The 23,683-nt window shown below is 39.8% G+C and overlaps 1 protein-coding gene across 1 annotated transcript in view; it reads left to right on the top strand.

The window, feature by feature from the left end:
* The window catches only part of LOC132148959 (corticotropin-releasing factor receptor 1-like), a 137,150-nt gene that overhangs the window by 37,205 nt on the left and 76,262 nt on the right, over positions 1-23,683 (top strand). Inside the window, exons 3-4 of the mRNA XM_059557792.1 lie at positions 7,745-7,795; positions 9,869-9,988. Of these exons, the coding sequence (XP_059413775.1) occupies positions 7,745-7,795; positions 9,869-9,988 (171 nt within the window). The remainder of the gene's footprint in view (positions 1-7,744; positions 7,796-9,868; positions 9,989-23,683) is intronic.

The raw sequence follows: 23,683 nt of genomic DNA, 5'->3' as shown, positions 1-23,683 counted from the left end.
ATAATAATAAAAAATAAAACTATTTATTCACAATACAACTGTTTGACAAACTACTCGGCAAATTACTTCCCACTGCTGCTTTCTGATGGTTTGGAGAACAATTACTCCAAGTTGCCCCCTGTCTTTTCACAGAATTATACAATGGCGAGCACATACATTTACATTTATGCATTTAGCTGACACTTTTATCCAAAGCGACTTACAATTGCTATATATGTCAGAGGTCGCACGCCTCTGGAGCAACTAGGGGTTAAGTGTCTTGCTCAGGGACACATTGGTGTCACACAGTGGATTCGAACCCGGGTCTCTCACACCAAGGACGTGTGTCTTATCCACTGCGCCAACACCACCCCATAAAGAACAGACTGGTATAAAAGCCTCAAGTATAAAAGCCTCGTAGGTCATGCTTTAACTACACAAAACGCATCCACATGACGGAAATCGGGAGCTGCATGGTGATTCCACTGCTTGCGGCGTCCCATGTGAAAGGGCCTTTAAGTCAAAAGTGTAGGCCTACTTGTCCACTCTTTACTCTGCACTATATTTGCTTACCTTGATAGGACTATCAATGAAAAGGATTTTTTTAAAAGTTCAGTCGATTCATTCTTAATATCATTGCCACAATATGTATTGTCATATCACCCAGACCTAACTTACAGTAATGCTTTAAACACATTCGACAAGCTAGTTGATAAAAAAAAAAAAATGATGAACTATCAAATCTAATTGGCTAACACTATTCAGTGCTCTTTTCTTCTTTCATGTTAACTGAAGGCAAATCTGAATGATGCACTATTTTAACTTTAAAGGTGTCATAGAATGCAAAAATCACTCTTATAAGGTGTTTGAACACAGTTGTGTGGCTGCAGTGTGTGAAAACGATCAGCCTATAATGGTAAAAATTATAAATTATAATCAATCTCTCAGATTTCCAGATTTCTCACTACTATGACGTCATAGTCAGGAAAAGCCCATCATCGCTCCCATTTGTGACTCTCTCTGCACTATTAGCATATACACAGCCCTGAGTGAGAAGCTGCGGTCCGCTATTACTGTTGTCTTGTTGTAGCTGCTGGAGGAACAGTGTCAGTGCCAGAGAACCATTAAAAGTGTTGTGTGTTGGGAAGCACCCACGAATATAGGAGTCTCCATAGACCGCTGAGGACACAGTGTTTAAATTTCACTTTCCAAGAAAGTCCTATACGTTTGTGCTAACATTTTACACTGGACTTCCTAACAATCGAGGGTCAGTTCAGCGCTGGAGTTGTGCAAAGTTTGCTTCTGAAAGAGGGATCGATATCAACGCTTCATGCGCAAATGTCCAGACTCCAGACAAAGTAAGCATCATGCCTCATATTTTGTTTTCCAAAAGAGCTTCTTGGCTCTCTGTAAGGCTAATGTTGCTAAAGCTACCATTGCCTCTGCCTGTTTTAACTAACGATGCCTTCATGTGCTACCAGAATGATCGTGAATAGGAATGTGGTAGTTAAAAATTGCATTTGGAAGCAACATGTGGATCAGTAACACTGTCGTCACCACCAGTTAAACCATATCACCGGTATGCCCATGAGCATGAGCTCTTGAAGCTCCGCACTCCTCTCAAAAGGGAGGCAGCTCATTTTCATTTAAAGGGAACAAACACAAAAAACAGCACATTTTGGCTTATACCCTAGAAGAGGCAATTTAAACAAGCTATAAAAATTATCTGTGGGGTATTTTGAGATAAAACTTCACATACATACTCAGACATCAGAGAACAATATTTAAACAGTATAGAACAATATATAAAATATTGCATCAATGCATTCTATGGCACCTTTGATCAAACAGTCCAGTTGACCATGACATCCTCACCGTATCTTAGTCCAGAAGTGTGGAGCTGTATAGCTGCAGCTCACGTTAATGTTGGGGCGAGGGTATTTGTCTAAACTAGGTGATGAACGAAATGAGTTGACTGGCACAAAGTATTTTATGTTTTTTTTAAATACATTTGATTTTTATTTTCCCAAAGGCTTTTAAATACAAAATAGTATTTTGTATTTCATATACAAATTTTAAATAGATGTATCTGAAATACTGCCCATCCCTGTTTACAGGAGATTTGGTATTTATGCATATCATTTCAAATCTGTATTAAGCTGTGGGACACAAAATTATATATTTTTGAAAATGGTTTTGTCTGATGAGAGTCAGTGTGGTACAATGTTGTTTTGGACCCCATGGACTTTCACTGTATGGACAAAAGCATAACATTCTCCAGAATATCTTATTTTGTGTTCCACAGAAGAACGAAATTCATAAAGTTTCACCACATAAGGATAAGTAAATAATTAACTATTTCATATAAAACAATACTATAGATAAACAAAATGGGCCTCTTGAGCTCTCTCAAGCGGAGTAGCAGTAGGAGTTTAATGCTTTTATATTGAACTCTGAACTAATTTTTCCAAATCGCCACAGGGGACAGGGTGCGACAGGATTTATTGATGGTTATCCCATGGGATACGTGACATTTACTTTTCAGTTCAGACATAATAAACATAACTGTTATTGATCAGAAAAGGCAATATAAGGAGAAGAAAGTTGTGATGGCTGGATTCAGTTTTTTGCACTGCTTTGAAAAGTCCAGCCTTATTGTGATGCATTTTGGTTTGCAGTTAAAGCAGAGGGGTAAATCGAGCACCTAATCAAGAATGCTGGAATACACTGTGCATCTGTTTGTGTTCAGGGCTTTGCAAAGGCTTAATGATTGTGTATTGATGTAAAAATCTACAGAATGAATTATTTTCTATGTACAGTTTTCTGCTAATATTACATTTAAAGAGTAATAAAGTGCATAAACTTTATACACTTTTTGAAAGAAAATTGCTCCATGGTTGCTCTTACAGTATTTTAAGTAGTTATTTTTCATTTGAGGATCAACTGTGTCTCTATTAAAAATAAAAATTAAAAACAGCCAAAAATCGAGACAATAGATGACATTTAGCAAGAGTTTACAGCAATAAAAACTAATGCAGATAGCATGCCCCACATACTGTAATTTGGCCTTAGAAAAACGTTTGATTGCAGACTGTATTAACGGTAATTGACCGTAACAAAAACCAGGGTCATTTGGTAATTCAATTTATGTCTGAATCACAGTGTTTGAGTTTGCATTGAGCAATTGGTTAAAATGCTATTTTAAAAATCTTAAGTAGATGCTGGTAAGGCACAGAGGATGCTTGTTTTAGAGAGGAGAGAACTGAAATTCTAACACACTACAGGTAAATATGGCTTATTGCTTAAATTACTGTTCTTTTTTGGAATACAGGTGTCATTCCTAAATAATAACTTGCAACGTTTTGTAAATTAGAAACATGAATGCCAACAGTTTTAGTTATATTTGTATATATTTTTTCTTTGTTTTTTGTTTTGTTTTCTAACTTCTAAGAGATCATAATTTATAAAGTTATTAAAAAAAATTCACATTTGTTCTGAATTCAGGTATTAATTTACCATTTAAAGACTAAATAAGAAACATGGATGTTCAACGTGAAATTACTAGGGTGTTTTTACTAGAAAAGCAAGAAACTCCGCAACAGTCTCCATTTGTTCTTGTTGGTGTTTTGGAGAATCAATTGAGAAAAATCACACGTTGAACTGTTTTGAGAAATTTATGAAAGTCGATCATGTCCAAGAATGGATTTTCTTTTTACCATGCAAGATGTGCAGTACCTTGTATAAAGCACATCAAGATCATACCCATGTTGGCGGCCCCTCGCAGTTCAGAATCAGAGCTTTGAGAAAACTTGTTTAAAAGGGACTGTGTTTTGAGGTGAAATTTGCTAATCAAGTGTTTCTGGCTAACTGGATTTATCGGCTTTGTGTGTCTGTGGTAACCTAAGTGATACTAATTGAGAGTCGACGAAGAGAAGTTTAAGAGTCATTTAACAAGCTGACCTTTCATAACTGTCTGCCGGTTTTACAAGGGTCTGATTATATTTGTATCAGGAGAGGTCAAGAGCTTTTTCATTTATTAAAGGAATCCAGAGTTTTGTAGAATAGAGAAGCATTATTATTTCAAATTAATTTGTCAGCTAAAGTTAAATGAAATTAAATTCATAAATTATTTTTAAATTAAGTTAATTAATTTCTAATTATATTCTAATTCTAATATATATATATATATATATATATATATATATATATATATATATATATATATATATATATATATATATATATATATGTGTATTTTCTTTGAAAGAGCATGAATCACTAAATAGCTATAGTTGCTCTCATCACAATTTGTATGAGCTTTTACAGGTCAACCCAGCTTGCCAAATAGACATGCCGTGAAACTTCATACTCTAATTTTGTAATACTCTAAAATTATTCTGAAAAGCAAAGGCATGACTAAATGTATATCATTAGATTTATTTATTTATTTATTTCAGAGAGAAAAAATAATTTGATCAACTGGAGTCTGAAATTTAAATTAAAAAAATTTAATTAATGCAAATATTTACATTAACATGACTTGACTGATCACAAGTCTCCCTGAAGTCATATTTTGAAGGATAATAAAATTTCAAGAGCTGAGATGGTCAGATTTAATTTGAGGTCATTTGCTATATTATGAGTGTTTGTGTAGGCATTATTTATGTAATTCTGAAATCAAAATTCAAATATCCAAGAATGTGCAAAGTTCAGGGTGCTCATGACAAACCTGTGATTAACATTTATTCTGAGTCCACTCAATGTAATTAACACTGAACAACCAGTAGCATGTGATTTTTCTGTTCAAATGGCTTTGTTTCCCTGTATAAGGAGTATGTGGTGTTCCACACAATATATATAATCCATCACACAATAAGTAATAAAACTCTCCCTTTGTTTTCATGAAGGAAGTATATTTTAGTCAACTTACTCAGTTTTTATTATTATTTATTTATTTATTTAACTAATTGAATTTTCCTTGTAGGGCTGTAAATAGTTTTATTTTTAAAATTGATATAATATTAAACAATATACTTTTTTCATTTGATAATATTTCAATACTTTTTTATGTTTATTTAAATGCATTTCAGTAAACTTTCAAATTTATGTATTTGACTTAAACTTAGTCTTGCGTAACACTAACAGTGCAGTGAGCTTTATGCATAAGGAAAATATGCTTGTACATTATGTAAGCTTGTTTTAGGTAAGCTCAAAAGCTGAACGTGTGACCATAAATATGTTTAGCCTTTTTTTGTGCACTCTCTTACTCTCTCTCTCTCTCTCTCTCTCTCTCTCTCTCTCTCTCTCTATCTCTCTCTTTCTCTCTTCCATATGCACACATACAGATAAGCACAAATACATATGCACCCAAATATTTCTGTTTGTTCACACTGTGAGCTGTGGGTGTCCTCGGCATCATTCAGTCACTACACTGGTATCGCATGTAGTTTGATGCCAAACATAAACAACATAATGAGCGCTGAACATCTTGTTTTTGATTTTCAGTACAAAACTAGTTCTGATGGATATACATTAAATAAGTGTCAAAAACACCAGATGCAGGACACAGGAAAAACACAGGGCTTAAGTAACAGGAACTAAAGGTAATTAAAGAGACATAGCTGAATCAAATTAACACAATCAACACAAGGAGAAAATGAGGAGCAGATTTGACAAACGTCTCTTCTTAGCTTGAGCTGATATCTCCAGTGTGTGCGTGTTCTGCTCCAGTGCCATGTGAGTAGAAGATAAATAGGTGTGTGCTTGTTTTATCTCATTGAACAGCAGACAGGATTGTGAAAAGAGAAACAAATTCAACCATGATTTGAAGGGTAAAGGTGCACAAATCCCTAGAGTAAAGATTCAAATGCTATTTGCTTGACAAACAGAGAAAAAAGTTATATTGTACAGTTAAAAAGTTACTCCGTTTCTTTCAGATTAATTTCATTTCTTATTTGTTCACTTTAACTGTATGTAATTGTCTAACATCCAAAATGATCAATGCCAAGCTTTCCAATACATCATGTCATGTGCAATATTCAGATAATTTGAGACCTTGTAAACATCAGACTACACAAAAGATCTGGTGTAAACAACAATGAATAATATTGTTGCTCGGTGGCTTCATTCACATCTGTGCTGAGAAGAGTTGCACAGACCCAAATTAATTTCTAGTTCATGCTGGTTTATTCTGGTTTGATGCTGCCAGCACTGTTTTAAAGACACAATAACAAATTAATATTATAATTTAACTTTCAAACACAATGCATTCCATATACTGTATGTGGTATTTAAAGGTTAAATTACTCTGATGATAGAGACATTCCTATACATAAATTTTCTTTAATATTATGTAGCTTTTTGTTTAAATTATTTAAGCAACATATTACATTTTCTCAATGTCAAGGAAGAATCCTCGGAAGCCAGAATTTCAAGGATGCTACGTCATCGACATCCGTCGAAGGATTGTTCCAATGTCAAGGATCCTCGGAATTTCAACCAAAGACTAAGTCCTTCGTGCGAAAAATATCCCATATACAGGAAAGGATGCATATGTGTAGCCTTCGCACTCTTCGTGCTCTTAAATCACCCACAATCCTATGCATGCAACTTAGCTATCTTGTTCAAAAAATTCAACCGAATTCAATTCGGACCAGTCATTTAACAATTGTTAGATTGGTTGCTGTCACTGGCATTTCTTTAATAAATAACTAGTTAAGTTGTCCAAAGTAATTTAACGTTAATATTACCAGTCACAGCGTTATTCATAGCGTTCTCATCTTTTTTAACAAGGACCAAGGAACAAACTGAGGCGTTCATACATCTCCGTGTAGAAAACAAGCAGCTGTTTACCGGGGGGAGAGACACCGCGGTGAACGGATATCGGTGAGAAGCAAATTATTTAAAAAAGCGGACCTTTTCACTGACGTAATGACGCAATGACGTGCACTTGCTAGCCTGTTCCATTGTGATGAGTGGGGCGGGGCAGAGAGCCGTGGGAACGGAGCGAGGCCGGTGGAGTGATGTGGAAATGAGCGACACCTGCTCCACTCACCGGTCTCGAATCCCACGGAGGAGATCGGAAGGATACAAAAGAGGAGCGACGACAGTGAAGGACGAGAGAGGACCAGGCCTGGGCTTTATTTTGTGTTTGGTTTTGTTTGTGCACGGCAGTCGTCCGTGAGGGGCTGTCGCGCTGTTTTGTGTTTATTTGGTTATTAAAACTTTATTTGAAAGTTCGGTTCCCGCCTCCTTCTTTCCATGATTGTGGTTTTTATATTGTTACTATTATATTATATTGTATTATATTACATTATAATAACATAGATATCATCTGCAGGCTTTGATCCTTTGTCAGGGAGAAACCCCGAAAATTTGTGCTGTAAATTAAATCTGAAGGCAGGTTGTGTTGAGATGAAAGAACGAGTGGATGTGGGAGCATTTGTAATTTTCAGCATCCCAAACTTAAATGCTCCCACATCCACTCGTTCTGTATACAATTGTATGATGTGTATGAAGCACTGCAGTATGCATGTAAATATTGATAAGTGACACTTAGAATTTATTTTACCAATACTTTTTGTTTCAGTCATGTTCTTTCTTTCTTTTTTTCATTCAAAAAAATTTTATTTATTAAATTATTTAAAGAATGACTAAAAATGAAATTTAATTTAAACATTAAAAAAAGAAAGAAAAAGTTATGACCCTGTACTCTAATACTCTACATGTATGAAATTAATGTTTTTCTTTTCTTTTCTTTTCCCAGCTCGCAGTTTGATCCTGTGGAATCAGACGTCTATTCCCACCAACTCTACAGGTCAGTTTACAACTCAGGTCTTCATCTGTAAATATGACAAATTGCAAACATAAACACACTGTTCCAGCCAGTGGTCATGACTCTAATATTCCTAAGAAAGTATTTAGTTTAGGCTTTGAGCAAGTGAAATTACTGCAGACGCTGCAATACATGTTTACCATGATATCATGCACTAGAGATTCTGTTTTTAATTGTTAATAACAAATAGTAAATCCAGAACTTGAAAGGTGTAGTGTGACATTTGTTGCGCCAATAAAATTAAACTCCCTGATTTTAAACAGGTTTCCCAAAACACAACTTATGTCCACCATTGGTTGGTTAAACAGATGGTCCCATGGTCAAATGCATTTTCTTGTATCCGAATGTATCCTGAATGCAGTGGAATAAGAATATCTCTAAAAGCATCCAGGGAAGAGTAAAAACTCTTAAAAAAAATAAATAAATAAAAATAATATTAATCTCCACTGAGCTCCACAGATCCTTTTTGATTATTTTTTTTTTTTTTGAATTTTGGAAAAGAGGTTAATTCAGATGATAGGTCCTGCAGCTAACACAAACACATAGAAGAAAGCCACAGAGATGAAGATGGATAAAGAGACTGAAACCATCTTCATGAGTCCCATGTGTCTCTCATGCTGCCATCACCGTTAATAGCCTTAAGCGCTTATAGAGCCTCTGAATATGTTTACTCTCCCGTTTCTTAAGAAAAAAACATTTCTTTAGGAAACATCACATAGAAAATAACCAGTGTTAAATGATCTCCTGCATTTGTAATAGGAAACACTTGGTGCTGATTGCTTCAATTTAAAATGGTAGGTATTGATTCTGTGCACATAGTGGAAAGCTCAGCGCATTTCAGTAAATATTGGAACACCACTCACAAATTTCTGCGCACATCCGAGTTTTTTCATAAATATTTTATCTAATCAGACTATGCTTTCTGCTGCCAGTAAGTAACCCTGCATTTCAGCAGTACACCTTTAGTTTTGGCACGTTTATTGACAGTGGTTAGACTACCACTCAAAAGTTTTGAATAATAAAGATTTTTGTAATGTTTTTGAAAGAAGTCTCTTATGCTCACCAAGGATCATAAACACAGTATAAGCAATTGTGAAATAGTACTGCCATTTAAAATAACTGTTTTGAATATATTTTAACATATATTTTTATTTCTCTGATAGAAAAGTTGAATTTTCAGCTCCCATTACTACAGTCTTCAGATCATGATGTTTCAAAAATAATTTTAATATGCTGATTTGGTGCAAATTTTTTAGCTGTTATTATTTTATCAGTAATGGTTCTGTTTATATTAATTTGAAAGCAGTTGTTGTTCCAAGTTATGGTTAGCATACTATATACATTAATATAGTTTTCATTATAGTTATTTTTCAATATACAACATTATGAAAACAGCTGAACTACAATCATGCTACTGAATTGTACAGATAGTTAGCAGCATCACTACCTTTAATTATGATCTTCTCTTTATTACTTTACAGGGTTAATATAGTTTACTAAATCAAAAAAATTTTTTTTTCTTTTGTCCTTCCTTGCTTCCTCCATTTCTTTCAACCATCTCTCCAGTTCTTTCTTTCTTTCTTTCTTTCTTATATTTTCTTATATTTTTTCTAAAATTTTTGACACAAATAAAATCTATTAATTTAGCCCATGAAGCACAATTAATATTTTTTATATTGTAAAATATTATGAAAAATATAGCTAGTTCTAGCTTTAATTGCTACTTTTAGTTATAACTTTATCAGGTTTCTTCACATGAAACATACTCTAAAATACAAACAATTCCAGCTAAGCAAGCAAAAATATGTGTGCTTGAGTTTCATGATCTATTGCTTTAACCCTCTGGAGTCTAAGGGTATTTTTGGGGCCTGGAGAAGTTTTGTCATGCCCTGACATTTGTGCTTTTTTCAGTTTCTTATAAATATCTGAATGGGTAAAGTCTAATCTCACTGTAAACAGCACAAACTGGGCTATAATAATATGTAAAATGCATGTATGTACATGTGTATGTACACAGTCTAAAGTCACTCTTCTCTATCTTTCTTTGCCTTTCAGGATTGTTCTGTAACACTTCGATTGATGGCATTGGGACATGCTGGCCCAGGAGCAGTGCTGGAGAAGTGGTGTCCCGTCCCTGTCCGGAGACCTTCCTTGGAGTCCGATACAACACTACCAGTAAGAGCTGAGCATCTCACATCGAATCGCTCTTTCATGCCCGTCCCATCTGGACTGCTCTGTCTGTTCCTGTTTATGACAGCACAAGCTGTTTATTTATTTATTTACTGTGTATCTGTTTTATAGAAGACCTAGTCACTCGACTCATACATTCTTACATATCTTGTCAAGCTGATGTGACGTGTTGAAGTCATGTTTTGGATGAATGTATACATCTGGCACTACTTGATAGGAACAGTAGCAGTCTGACTGTCATAATGGAGCTGACAGCGGAGAGTTACACTACATAACAAGCTTTCAGATTCATGTTTGCGTGTGTGTAGGGAGGGAAGGAGTATGTGCGCCTCTGCCAATTTGGCCTGTGTGTTGGGCTGCATGTAGTTCAGTTCAATTGTTCTGCCAGTGTGTGTGTGTGTGTGTGTGTGTGTGTGAGATTGTGTGTGTAGCTGTAATGGGAGAGACAAAAGTGTCCCTCAGAGACAGTTCTAAATGCTGTGGGCCTAAGTGTAGTTTTTCTGTGTTTCTGTAGCTCAAGTAGTAGAGCGTTGTTTTAACAAGCGCAAGGTTGGGGGTTCGTATCCCGGGGAACACATGATAGGAGAAAATTGTTATCCTGAATACAATGTAAGTCACTTTGGATAAAAGCGTCTGCTAAATGCATACATTTTTATTTTTTTAATTTAATTTAAAAGTTTAATTTATGAAAAAGAAACATCAAATTGTCTTCTTCCATTCATCTTTCTTTCTTTCTTTCTTCCATTCACCTTTCTTTCTTTCTTTCTTTCTTTCTTTCTTTCTTTCTTTCTTTTGTCCTTCCTTCCAATCTTCCTCCATCCCTTTCTTTCAATATTCATTCCCATTTTATTCTTCCTTCCCTTTAACTATCTTTTACTTTCTTTCTTTATTTCCTTCCATTTGTTTTCTTTCTTTGCATCTTCGCTTTATTCAGTTTTTAATTTTACTTTTAGTCCTTTCTTTCTTTCTCTTTCTTTCTTTCTTTCTTTCTTTCTTTCTTTCTTTCTTTCTTTCTTCATGTTTTCTCTTTATTCCCTTTTTATTTTAGCCTTCCCTTCTGCCTTAGTTTTATTTTCTTTCTTACAATTGTTTCCTTTCCTTCCTTCACTTTTAATTAATTTTTTCCTTTTCTTTCATTCCTTTTTGTCTTTTCTTTTTTGTTACTTTTTGTGTCTTTCCTTTCTTTCTTTTTTCATTATTTTATCCTTCCTTCATGCTTTTATTTTCTTTCTTACATCTTTCCTGTACCTTTCAAATTTTTTATATTTTCTTCTTTTTTGTCTTCGTTTACTGTTGTTTTTGTCTTCCCTTCCTTCCTTCCTTCCTTCCTTCTGTCCTTTCTTCATTCCTTCCTTTTATTGTTTTCTTTCTGTTTTCTTACCTTCCAAATTTGTTCTTACCTTTATTTCTTTCTTTGAGAGAGGAGGGGAGAAAGGGAATGAAGTCTGATTCCAAAGTTATTGTTAAAGATGAAATATGTGAAAATACGAATGTGCGGCCAGGCGACAGATAGAACTCAAGAGTAATGATTTGTTTGCACTTTTTTATCCTTATTAAATCATTTTCTCCTGCACCAGGAACAAAGCTTAGAAATACATTGAAATCTGTACTAAAGCAGGTGTTAGGTGTTTCTTGCTGCCACTGGATTGCACACATGCACTGTGTGTGTGTGTGTGTGTGTGTGTGTCTGTGTGATTGACATACTTTGCCAAACACATTAAGAAATGGCCCTACCCCCATAGATGCTTGGTTAGTTGATTGGTGTATTAAGATTCACTGGAGCTGATAGCATGATTGATTTTTTAAAGTCCCGTGGCTGCAGCATATTGTAGAGCTCCAGGCAGTGTGCAGTGCAATGCAGAAACATAAACAATAATCACAGTGCACTTTTTTCTCTCTCACTTCTTCTCATACATTTGAACAAATTTGACTATCAATTAATCCAAGTGGTATTTTTGGTTAATCAAAAATGTTTTAATGTTCCTTAAGATATTTGTGTCCCGAGAACGAGTCAATCTTTCATTCGTTATCTGGCTCGGCTCTGTGTTCATCTTCAGTTCTCTCTTCACAGCAGTTCAGTCAGTGTACTGTGTGAGTAAATGAATTACTCCGGGATATTGGTTTGTTTTAACTCAGAGGGAATGTCAGCCAAAAGTTAACAGCTTAAGTCTTTTGTGGATTAATGGTTATTAGAGATGCGAACCGTTTCAAACGATTCAGTTCAATTTGGTGAACTGGTTCAAGAAGAACCGGTTAAATCCAATGATTCGTTTGCGAACCGGACATCACTAAACACTGCAGTGTTGTGAACGCGCTCACAACAGACCCGGAAGATAAGACAATGCTGAATAAAGTCTTTTTTTTTTTTTTTTTTGGACCAAAATGTATTTTCGATGCTTCAACAAATTCTAACTGACCCTCTGATGTCACATGGACTACTTTGAAGATGTTTTTATTACCTTTCTGTACATGGATGGTATACCGTACATACATTTTCAATTGAGGATCAGAAAGCTCTCGGACTAAATCTAAAATATCTTAAACTGTGTTCTGAAGATGAAAGGAGGTCTTACGGGTCTGGAACGACATGAGGGTTAATAATGACATAATTTTCATTTTTGGGTGAACTAAGCCTTTAAGTGATAGTTGTAGAAAGCAAACAATTAACTGTGGTTTTAAATGACTCTTTATGGTCAGAACAGGACAAACACTTCACGTTTTTGAAATCTTTACACTTAACCTTTAATTTTTTCCATAACAAAATAAAATTATGTTTTGTATTTGTTGATTGTTATTTTTATTTTCCTCTAATTTTTAATTGCTATTAACAAAAATAGACAGACACAATTTGTATTCATAGTTACATTGTTTGATAATTTATTTATTTTAATTTGTTTAATTTTTAAATAATATTTTCTACAGCTGTCCAACACACAGGACTTAGAAAATCTCTGAAGACTTTGAAATCTCTCACCCATTTTTGTTCACTTAATTGTGATTAATCAGTAAGTTAACAACTTTTGACACTAGAAAGATATTCTGGGGTCATTTGAGTGTTTTTCTGTCACACAGTATTGACTCCAAACTCTCTCATTTTCATTCAATACTTTCCAGTGGTCTGAACTACTCATTTTATTTTATTTTTTCAATTTGAACTGGCTTACAATTCATGATGCAATTCATGATTTATATTTTTGGCTCATTTAAAATGCGTTGTTTTATTTGTGACTTTGTGTGTGATTTTTTACAGAGCAAGGAACTTTTGGGTTCAATTTATCTCTTTTCAGTGCATAGTATTTTGGCCATTATCATTCACTACTTCCTTATTTAGTGCACTCATATTTAAAGTGTAGTTTAAAAATAGAACATTTTATAAAAGGTTTATTTTAGCATATAACAACCCCTGGGAGAAATGTGAAGCAAAAAGCTTCATCTTCTGAGTTGCCACCTCAAGGCAAGTGTGTGAAAGCTAATTATATTCCCACTGTGGGAGGAGGGTTTTACATGACACAACATAACTCCTCATCCCTCCTCCTGTCTATCTCTCTCCTTCTCCCAGTCTCACATTTCCTGCTCTCAGGCATTGTCAGTCTCTGTCTGACCTTGACAGTCTCTTTTATTGCCTGGGATTTTCGCAAAGGCTGCAATTCAGCGCCATTTCAGCGAGCTCTTATGACGGATATAGAGAAAGCCAGTTCAGTGGCAGCTGAGCAAGGTCTTTTTTTCATTATGCTAAGTGACATTTGCTCTGCATGGGTCACTGGCGGAGCATGTTAGAGATACACCGCTGTGAAAACATTCTGTATGTAGCGGTGTGCTTTTTTGTCATCGTACCTACATTGTTTCAAAGTAGGCTTTTGGAACTGTGACCATTATTTGCTACATGGTATATTGAACCCCTTAGTAATAATCCTTTTTTTATTATTATTATATATCTTTCTGATTCAAAAATAGAATATAAACAGTAATATTACAAAATGTCATATATTAGATTATGGTTTGGTGATCAATAAACATTTCTTATCATCATCGACTTTGAAAACATTGTGAATTGTGAACTCAACCCAAACACTTACTGCAGGAAAGGAAACATTATTTCTATTACTCTCTCATCCTAACTTCCTCAAGTCTTTGCCTTTTGCTCATGGCAATATTGATTGAGCATCGGAAGATGAATGACAGCTCCATAGATCACAGCAGCAAACAGGGCACAGAGGACCTGCTACACTGTGAGTCATCTGCCTCCTGTAAACCTCCACATCCAACCAGTCTGATCAACCGCACAATTGCCTGAAGCAGATCTGATGGTGTGACGAGACAAATAGAAGGTTGTACGTGCTTTCGCAGTTAGGATATCCATTTCTGTGAGGATGAGTAGTGAGCAACGCTGGAAAACAATAGAGCATTGTGACAGTCTTCAAAGAGTGCTAAAATATTTGTTGAGCTGAAATTGGGATTAGGAGGAAGAGCATGTTGAAGAGTTGAGAGGAGTAAAATCCTTGTCACTGTCCTGCTTTTGGCATGTTGTCTTTTCTGAAATACAGCACTTGAACTATGACTAACTTATGACAATATATATATATATATATATATATATACATACACACACACACACACACACACACACACACACACACACACACATACAGTACATGTGCGTGTTGAAGCTTTGATCTGGGTCAGATGTTTCATAAGTAGCTTCCTAATTAATGTACTACTTGTTTATGTTAGTATTAAAGTCTTTCCCAGGAGACAAGACAGTTAGAGAAAAAAAACTCTAAAATAAAAATATTAGTACCTGGTGGTGATTCCAATTTTTTTTCGATTGCCCTTTACTTGTAGCCTGGTTAAAACCAGACCCTTTTCAGTTGAAACTGAGTTAGGGTCTGGCAAAGCCTATTAGACGTCTCGTTTCTAAAGGGGCGTCACCGACGGACCTCGTTCAAATGCCTCTGGGCGCAATTGGATAGACCTAAAACCAATCAGAGCGATGAAGGAGATGACGTATGCAGAGCGAATCCAGTCGGTAAGACAGCGATAACATCTTTTTTAGATATGAAGGCTTCAAGTGTTGTTCTTTGCTCGTGTTTTAACGCAAAGTTAAAGTTTAAATCACTAAAAACAGACGCGATAGCAGTTTCGAACGAATGTTCCTCTGCAGCATCCATCTTTGTAATGTACAAAATCTGCTTTACCGTAGCTGGCTGTCGTCATCGTGTAAACCTCGCCTCAACGTTTCTGATTGGTGCCGCGATTTCGGCGGCACAGAAACGAGCTAGATAGTCCTCTTTGCCAGACTATTCTGTAGAGAGAATTGAAATTCGCCGGAAGTAGTCTGGGTTTTCCCAGGCTACTTTACTTGGTTTGAAGGTAACAAAAACATTTCTAAATAAAATGTAAGAACTGCTAAATCAGGGATGAGTTAATTTGACTCAATCAAGCTGAAACAAGTTTTGTGTCTGTCGGTGATAAAGCACTTTATATCCATGTCGAACACTTGAGATGGAAGTTATAATTTGATCGTAGTTGTGGTGGGGCTTTTGCACATGTGGTTTCATTGCCAGTCAACTTGATGGATAGAGACATCTGAATGGCTATAGAATGATGTTTGACAGATATTGACTAAGTAGTTAGTGGCTGAACAGAGAAATGGTGAGCGACATAGTTCTTTTTCTCTTGTGAGATAATTTGAGATCATGAGAAAACAACACTTAACAAAAGTAAATAATGCATGGCCTCTTGCCACATCAACAAAAAAAATCATAATTACCTTTTGAAACCTTGATAGTACTCAGTGCTTTTATTTCTAAAGATAGATAGAGAGAGATAAATCAGGGCTCTAATCATCTTGTAGCCTCACTCTTTGCTCCACATACCTGCACAAATTGCCAAAGTTGCAACTGTTGCACCAGTTCCCATGGAAACTAAAATAAAATAATGACATCTGTGACATAATTGTATAATTTTTTTTTTTTTTGCAATTGGTCAGTGACTCTCTGTAATGCTGTAAAAACCTTCATAGTCACGGGAAGAAGGAGGTGGGAACCGGCGGACATTTAAATCAAAACTTAACCAAATAAACACAAAACAGCGAGACAGCCCCTCATGGATGACTGCCGCGCACAAACAAAACCAAACACAAAATAAAACCCAGGCCCGGTCCTCTCTCGTCCTTCACTATCATAACTCATCTTTTATCCTTCCGGAGCTCCTCCATGAGACTCGAGACTGGTGAGTGGTGCAGGTGTCGCTCATTTCCAATTACTCCACTGGCCTCGCTCCGTTACCACGACTCTCGGCCCTGCCATCACTCGTCAGCATTTCTTAATCAGCCTTTTTATCTATTTCTTTTCAGGAAAGAATATTCTTTTCTGAAAAGAAATAGATAAAAATGCTGATTGAGAAAGTCATACCTGAAAATTAGCTGCTCCAATGGCTTAAAGGGTTAGTTCATCCAAAAATGAAAATTATGTCATTAATGACTCACCCTCATGTCGTTCCAAACCCGTGAGACCTCCATTCATCCTCGGAACACAGTTTAAGATATTTTAGATTTAGTCCGAGAGCTCTCAGTCCCTCCATTGAAAATGTTTGTACGGTATACTCTCCATGTCCAGAAAGGTAAGAAAAACATCATCAAAGTAGTCCATGTGACATCAGAGGGTCAGTTAGAATTTGTTGATATTAATAATTTTCATTTTTGGATGAACTAACCCTTTAACCCACCTTGTGTGGGTTTCAGATTAGTGATTAAGTTAGTCTGGTTGTATCTGTTGGCCTTGATCTGAACAGCTCCTGGAAGCATAAAACAATACTAACCCCATTTCCAACCTTAATACTGTAGAGGAAGTCACTTGGATTGTTCCTGCAGGAGAGTAATATAAGTGTCATTGGATAAAATGCTCATGGCTCTATTGTATTTCTTTCAGCAGAGTTACTGAGTGCTCCGTGAAAATAACTTTGCCCCAGATTCTCATGTTGTTGGATTTCAACCTATTTTGTGAAATTTTGAAGAAGAAACTTTCACCAGATATAACAATGGCTGTTCAAAGCACAATATAAGTCTTGTAAAAGAAATATATCACAAGGAAATAGGAAACCACTGAAATGGAAATGAGAAATGAAACCTGAAATTACTTTTCATTGATACACATCTGCACCCAAGATAGATTTTACCTCCGATGTTTCAGGAGATGTTTGTTAACAAAAACGTACTCAACGAGTACTTTTCTCCTGAACTGAAGCCTTATTCAATCACGCAGTGAAACTGCACGGCCATTGGATCGTACAGTGTTATTAAAACAAACCAATGGCTTGGCAGTGGTGCTGCACGAACCTATGGCAGCGAAGCCCGCCAAAGCCCGCCAAAATGGGCGGGGTATCTGGCTATATATTGGCCGCTTCGTCACAGGAATTCAGGTTACTTCGACTGAAGCGACGACTGAGTCGTGCAGCCTTTTAGCATGGCAAGGAATGCTGTACTCGTTCCCGTATTTCAGGGAACCGAGGTTACGTTAGTAACCGAGTATGTTCCCTTTCAATACTTCACTCGTACTGCGTCAAAGACGCATATGGGAACCCAGTTCAATAACGCCATGCTAAGAAGGGGGGACGATCAACGCAATCATACTTGATCTGTGAAACCAAGATATGACAATAGCAACTAGGAGCAGAATAAGCTCAATGAGGTTACGTCCGGCCTAGCCTGATCATCCCGTGTTCGTATTGCCTCAGTACCAGAGGGACCGAGTGCATACGAGTAGAGTTTGAGTCTTGGGCAAAGAATGGCCAAGAGCATGCAAATGAGGAACAAAAAAGGTGACCTTCACACAGAAAGTACCCTAGCATGAAGTGCCGGGACGTCTAGATTATAAAATCTAGCAAATATGGATGGCGAGTTTCCACCAGCCGCCGCACAAATTTCTGCGATAGTCACACCACTAGACCATGCCCAGGATGAAGACACTGCTCTCGTCGAATGGGCTCTTACTCCAATTGGGCTTTGCAGGCCCAGAGAAGAGTAGGCTAGCTGGATTGCATCAACAATCCACTTTGAAAGCCTTTGCTTTGAGACCGGCAACCCTCTGGTGCGGTTTCCAAAGCATATGAAGAGCTGCTCTGATCGCCTTATTGGCGCAGAGCGCTCTAGGTAGACTTTTAGAGCCCTCACTGGGCAAAGCAGATTCATCTCTGGATCATCCTCTGTGTTTTGTAATGCTGAGAAAGTGACCACTTGTGCTCTAAAAGGTGTGGAGAGCACCTTTGGCACATAGCCATGCCTTGGTTTCATGACGCCCTTCGAGTTGTTAGGCCCAAATTCTAGGCAATTAGGGCTTATCGGGAGTGCTTGCAAATCGCCCACACGCTTAACAGACACTAGTGCCAACAGCAGAGCGGTCTTTAGCAACAGGGCCTTAAGGCCTATGGACTGTAGCGGTTCAAAGGGGGCCCCTTCGAGTCGTTAGGCCCAAATTCTAGGCAATTAGGGCTTATCGGGAGTGCTTGCAAATCGCCCACACGCTTAACAGACACTAGTGCCAACAGCAGAGCGGTCTTTAGCAACAGGGCCTTAAGGCCTATGGACTGTAGCGGTTCAAAGGGGGCCCCCTTTAGGGCTCTCAGTACCGTGGGCAGGTCCCATGAAGGGACAGTGGGAGGGCAAGGCGGATGAAGCCTTCTGGCACCTCTCATAAATTGGACGACTAAGTCGTTTCTGCCCACCGACTGGCCTGCTATAAGGGCGTGTGACGCCGCTATAGTCGCTACGTAGACCTTCTCCCTTCTCCATGAGCTCTTGCAAAAATGACAGTATCACTGATACGTCACAGGAGGTCGGGTTTTCACCATGGTCTGAGCACCATGTGGAGAACACAGACCATTTGGAGGCATAGAGGCATCATGTAGACGGAGCTCTAGCCTGTGAAATTGTGTCTAGCACACGCTCAGGGAGTCCCGCGGGTTCCCGTCGTGCGACCAAAGGTGCAGAGACCACCTCTCTGGGTGTGGATGCTAAATCGTTCCGTCCGCCTGAGAAAGGAGGTCCCGTCTTAGAGGAACGGGCCATGGGGCCGCAGTCAGCATCTGTGACAGGTCGGCTATCCAGTGCCGATTTTCCCAGAGTGGGGCTACAAGAAGAACCCTGCATCTCTGGTCCCTGACCCGCCTGATTACTTGGGGAATCAGAGGAACTGGAGGAAAAGCATAAAGAAGACGGTTGGGCCAGTCCTGGGACAAGGCGTCCTCGATCTTGGAAAAATTTGTTGGGCAATGAGAGTTGTCTTTTGAGGCAAAGAGGTCTATTTCCGCTTTGCCAAAGACCTCCCATATCTTCTGAACTGTCTGCGGGTGGAGCCTCCACTCTTCTGAGGAGACTCCGCTTCTTGACAGCATATCCGCGACCTTGTTCAGTTTGCCCGGAAGATGCACTGCTCTCAGGGACCCCAAGTTGCTCTGGGTCCACTCCAGCAGTCGCGACGTTAGTCTGAAGAGACGCGTCGATGACAGCCCACCTTGGTGATTTATGTAAGAGACCACTGTCATGCTGTCTGATCTGACCAGCACGTGGTGGCTCCTTAGGTCTGACAGGAAGCTCTGGCAGGCTCGTTGAACTGCAATCATCTCGAGGCAGTTGATGTGAAGCCTGCTCTCCTCTTTCGACCATTGGCCGAAAGCGGGTTTCCCCTCGCACAGCGTGCCCCAACCCTTGTTGGATGTGTCTGTGGAGATCACTTTCCTTCTGCAAACCATACCAAGAGCACCCCGTTCCATCCATTGCATGTTCCTCCAAGGGGTCAGGGCCGAAATGCAGTCCTGACTCACCTTGATATTCAGGCGTCCGTGACACCATGCATGAGGTGTAACACGTGGTTTCAGCCAATATTGGAGGGGGCATATACGTAGCAGCCCGAGCTCCAGCACCGGCGATACTGCTGTCATAAGACCCAGCAACTTCTGGAATGTCTTTAGGGGTCGAGAAGCACCTATTTTGAAGGAGGCCGCAAGTCGCTGTAGAGCCGCGGCGCGCTCCTTCACCATTGTTGCCCTCATCGTAACTGAGTCTAACACTGTTCCCAGAAACGATATCCCTTGGCTGGGGGACAGCGAACTCTTGGCAAAATTCACCCTGAGCCCCAGGCATTCCAGATGGCTGAGGAGCAAAGTTCTGTAACCCAATGCCTCCCCCTCTGACTGAGCTAGAACTAGCCAGTCGTCGAGGTAACTGAGAATGCGGATTCCCTTCTGCCTGAGAGGGGAGAGAGCCGCATCCATGCACTTTGTAAACATGCGAGGCGCCAGAGACAGCCCAAAGGGGAGGACCTTGTATTGGTAAGCCACACCCTCGAAGGCAAATCTCAAGAATGGCCTGTGACGGGGGGCTATCTGGATGTGAAAGTAAGCGTCTTTCAGATCCAGCGAAAAGAACCAATCCCCTGAGCGTATTTGTGAGAGGATTTGTTTTCAACGTGATCATTCTGAAGCGCCGTCTCATGAGGGCACAGTTCAGATGTCTTAAATCGAGGATGGGGCGCAGCCCGCCATCCTTCTTGGGAACTAGGAAGTAACGGCTGTAAAACCCTGAGTCACAGTGTGCTGGGGGAACGATTTCTATAGCTCCCTTCACCAGCAGATTTTCCACTTCGGCACGAAGAACGTGAGCGTTCTCGTTGTGCACCGAAGTGGTGACCACCCTGTGAAAGCGTGGTGGTCGTGGTGCGAACTGAAGGGAATAGCCGTGTTTTATTATTCCCATGACCCAATCTGATACCCCGGGAATGGCTTGCCATTGTGAGGCCCGGATGGACAGGGGTTGTATTAACTCGAGTGTTTGTCCGCTGTGGGGGGACATAGCACTCGTGAGTGTTAAGTGAGGAAAACTGCTCTTTTTGTGAAGGAGTGTGTTTTTTATTTTGTGCACTATAACAGCGCTTTGCTGTCTGGGCGCTAAAAAGGGCCCATTGTTTGCAGCAAGAACAACTTCGTTGACACCTGGAGATGGACGGCAAAACACACGGGGCAGTTTGGGGGGTGGTCCGGCCGCAGCGAGACTTAGCCCCCTCCTCTTTCTTACCTGTAGATCAGGATGATGGCGGCGACGCAGGGTCCAGCACTATCTTGGGCCGGGGTCCCATGCGTTTAGGGAACTGAAACCGTCTGGTGGCCGAGCGAGAATGGCGTCGAGGCTCGGGTTTCATAGGCTGGGCCGCGGTGGTAGCAGCGGGCGCTTGCTTGGGAGGCTGACGAGTCGGCACCTGTCTGGGGCGACTGGCAGCAGCAGATGAAGCGCGTTTTGGCAGGAAGTGTTGCATCGCCTGGGACGACTTCTGTGCCTCTGTGAAGCATTCGGCGAACCCCTCGATCGCTGGACCAAAGAGGCCCCGGCAGAAACCATTCATCCAAATGGCTACGGGCTGGTTCCTCTGGAGGAGACCATTCCAGACCCAGCTCATCCACTGCCCTGGAGAGAACGCGGATAAGCTCGGCGTCCATCCCGAGTTTCGGGCAGCTGGGTTCAGATCGAGGGGGCGGGGTCCGGCGAGCCCGACAGCTCCTCCGCGTCTGAAGCAGCTAGAGACATGCTGTCCTCTAGCAGTTCTTCCTCAGTCCCTCCAAACAAAACCAGATCACTCGCGGCAGCAGAGGGACACTGGTCTGGCTGAACAAAGAGGACTGGGGAATCCCCTCTGGGCAGAGAAAACGAGGCACGCGGGGGCTGAGCTCGTTTTCATCCTGCTGCTTTAATCCTCTGCCCCGCCTCCCGGCTCGCGGGAAGAAGAAAACGGGAGGGCGCCAGGAGTGAGATCGCTCTCTGAAAAGAAAGCGATTCGCGAGTGAAGAGAGGCAATATTCATGTTCTCGCAATGAGAACAGGAATTCCCCGCGAGTGCTGTGTCAGCGTGGGGTTTCCCCAAGCACGAGACACACTCGCTGTGCCCGTCATCAGCGTGCAGAGGGGCTCTGCACGAGCTGCAATGACGAGACGGCATTTGCAACAACGCCTTAGAAAGGTTCTTTTAGAGAAATTTGCTCTTTTAATCTCTCTCTCTCTCGCCGGATGGGCGCAGGGAAGCGATGTATCTGCAGCGGGGACAGGCAGTCGCGTTCCAGTGCGAAGCGTGTCAACGGTGAGCAGTTCAGCGGAGATCAGCGAAGCGATGTGACGTCGTCGCTGAAGGAGAAGAAATCAGAATTCCTGTGACGAAGCGGTCAATATATAGCCAGATTCCCCGCCCATTTTGGCGGCCTTTGGCGGGCTTCGCTGCCATAGGTTCGTGCAGCACCACTGCCAAGCCATTGGTTTGTTGTAATAACACTGCACGATCCAATGGCCGTGCAGTTTCACTGCGTGATTGAATAAGGCTTCAGTTCAGGAGAAAAAAGAAGTTTTTCCATATGCGTCTTCGACGCAGTACGAGTGAAGTATTGAAAGGGAACTGAGCAAAACATGTTTGATGTTTTATGTTCATTCGGTTTTAGGTTATGCTGATCTCTTCCCTGCACAGCATTCTTAAAACGGTTTTATATGAGACTATATTTTAACATATTTTCAAGGTTAACTACAACCCGAATTCCGGAAAAGTTGGGACGTTTTTTAAATTTTAATAAAATGAAAACTAAAAGACTTTTAAATCACATGAGACAATATTTTATTCACAATAGAACATAGATAACATAGCAAATGTTTAAACTGAGAAAGTTTAAAATTTTATGCACAAAATGAGCTCATTTCAATTTTGATTTCTGCTACAGGTCTCAAAATAGTTGGGACAGGGCATGTTTACCATGGTGTAGCATCTCCTTTTCTTTTCAAAACAGTTTGAAGACGTCTGGGCATTGAGGCTATGAGTTGCTGGAGTTTTGCTGTTGGAATTTGGTCCCATTCTTGCCTTATATAGATTTCCAGCTGCTGAAGAGTTCGTGGTCGTCTTTGACGTATTTTTTGTTTAATGATGCGCCAAATGTTCTCTATAGGTGAAAGATCTGGACTGCAGGCAGGCCAGGTTAGCACCCGGACTCTTCTATGACGAAGCCATGCTGTTGTTATAGCTGCAGTATGTGGTTTTGCATTGTCCTGCTAAAATAAACAAGGCCTTCCCTGAAATAGACGTTGTTTGGAGGGAAGCATATGTTGCTCTAAAACCTTTATATACCTTTCAGCATTCACAGAGCCTTCCAAAACATGCAAGCTGTCCATACCGTATGCACTTATGCACCCCCATACCATCAGAGATGCTGGCTTTTGAACTGAACGCTGATAACATGCTGGAAGGTCTCCCTCCTCTTTAGCCCGGAGGACACGGCGTCCGTGATTTCCAACAAGAATGTCAAATTTGGACTCGTCTGACCATAAAACACTATTCCACTTTGAAATAGTCCATTTTAAATGAGCCTTGGTCCACAGAACACGACGGCGCTTCTGGACCATGTTCACATATGGCTTCCTTTTTGCATGATAGAGCTTTAGTTGGCATCTGCTGATGGCACGGCGGATTGTGTTTACCGACAGTGGTTTCTGAAAGTATTCCTGGGCCCATTTAGTAATGTCATTGACACAATCATGCCGATGAGTGATGCAGTGTCGTCTGAGAGCCCGAAGACCACGGGCATCCAATAAAGGTCTCCGGCCTTGTCCCTTACGCACAGAGATTTCTCCAGTTTCTCTGAATCTTTTGATGATGTAAT

This window comes from Carassius carassius, chromosome 9 (genome assembly GCF_963082965.1).
Source record: "Carassius carassius chromosome 9, fCarCar2.1, whole genome shotgun sequence".
In the NCBI taxonomy this organism is placed as follows: domain Eukaryota; kingdom Metazoa; phylum Chordata; class Actinopteri; order Cypriniformes; family Cyprinidae; genus Carassius; species Carassius carassius.
The sequence above is the reverse complement of the archived record's forward strand: the minus strand, read 5'-3'. Positions and strand labels throughout refer to the sequence as shown.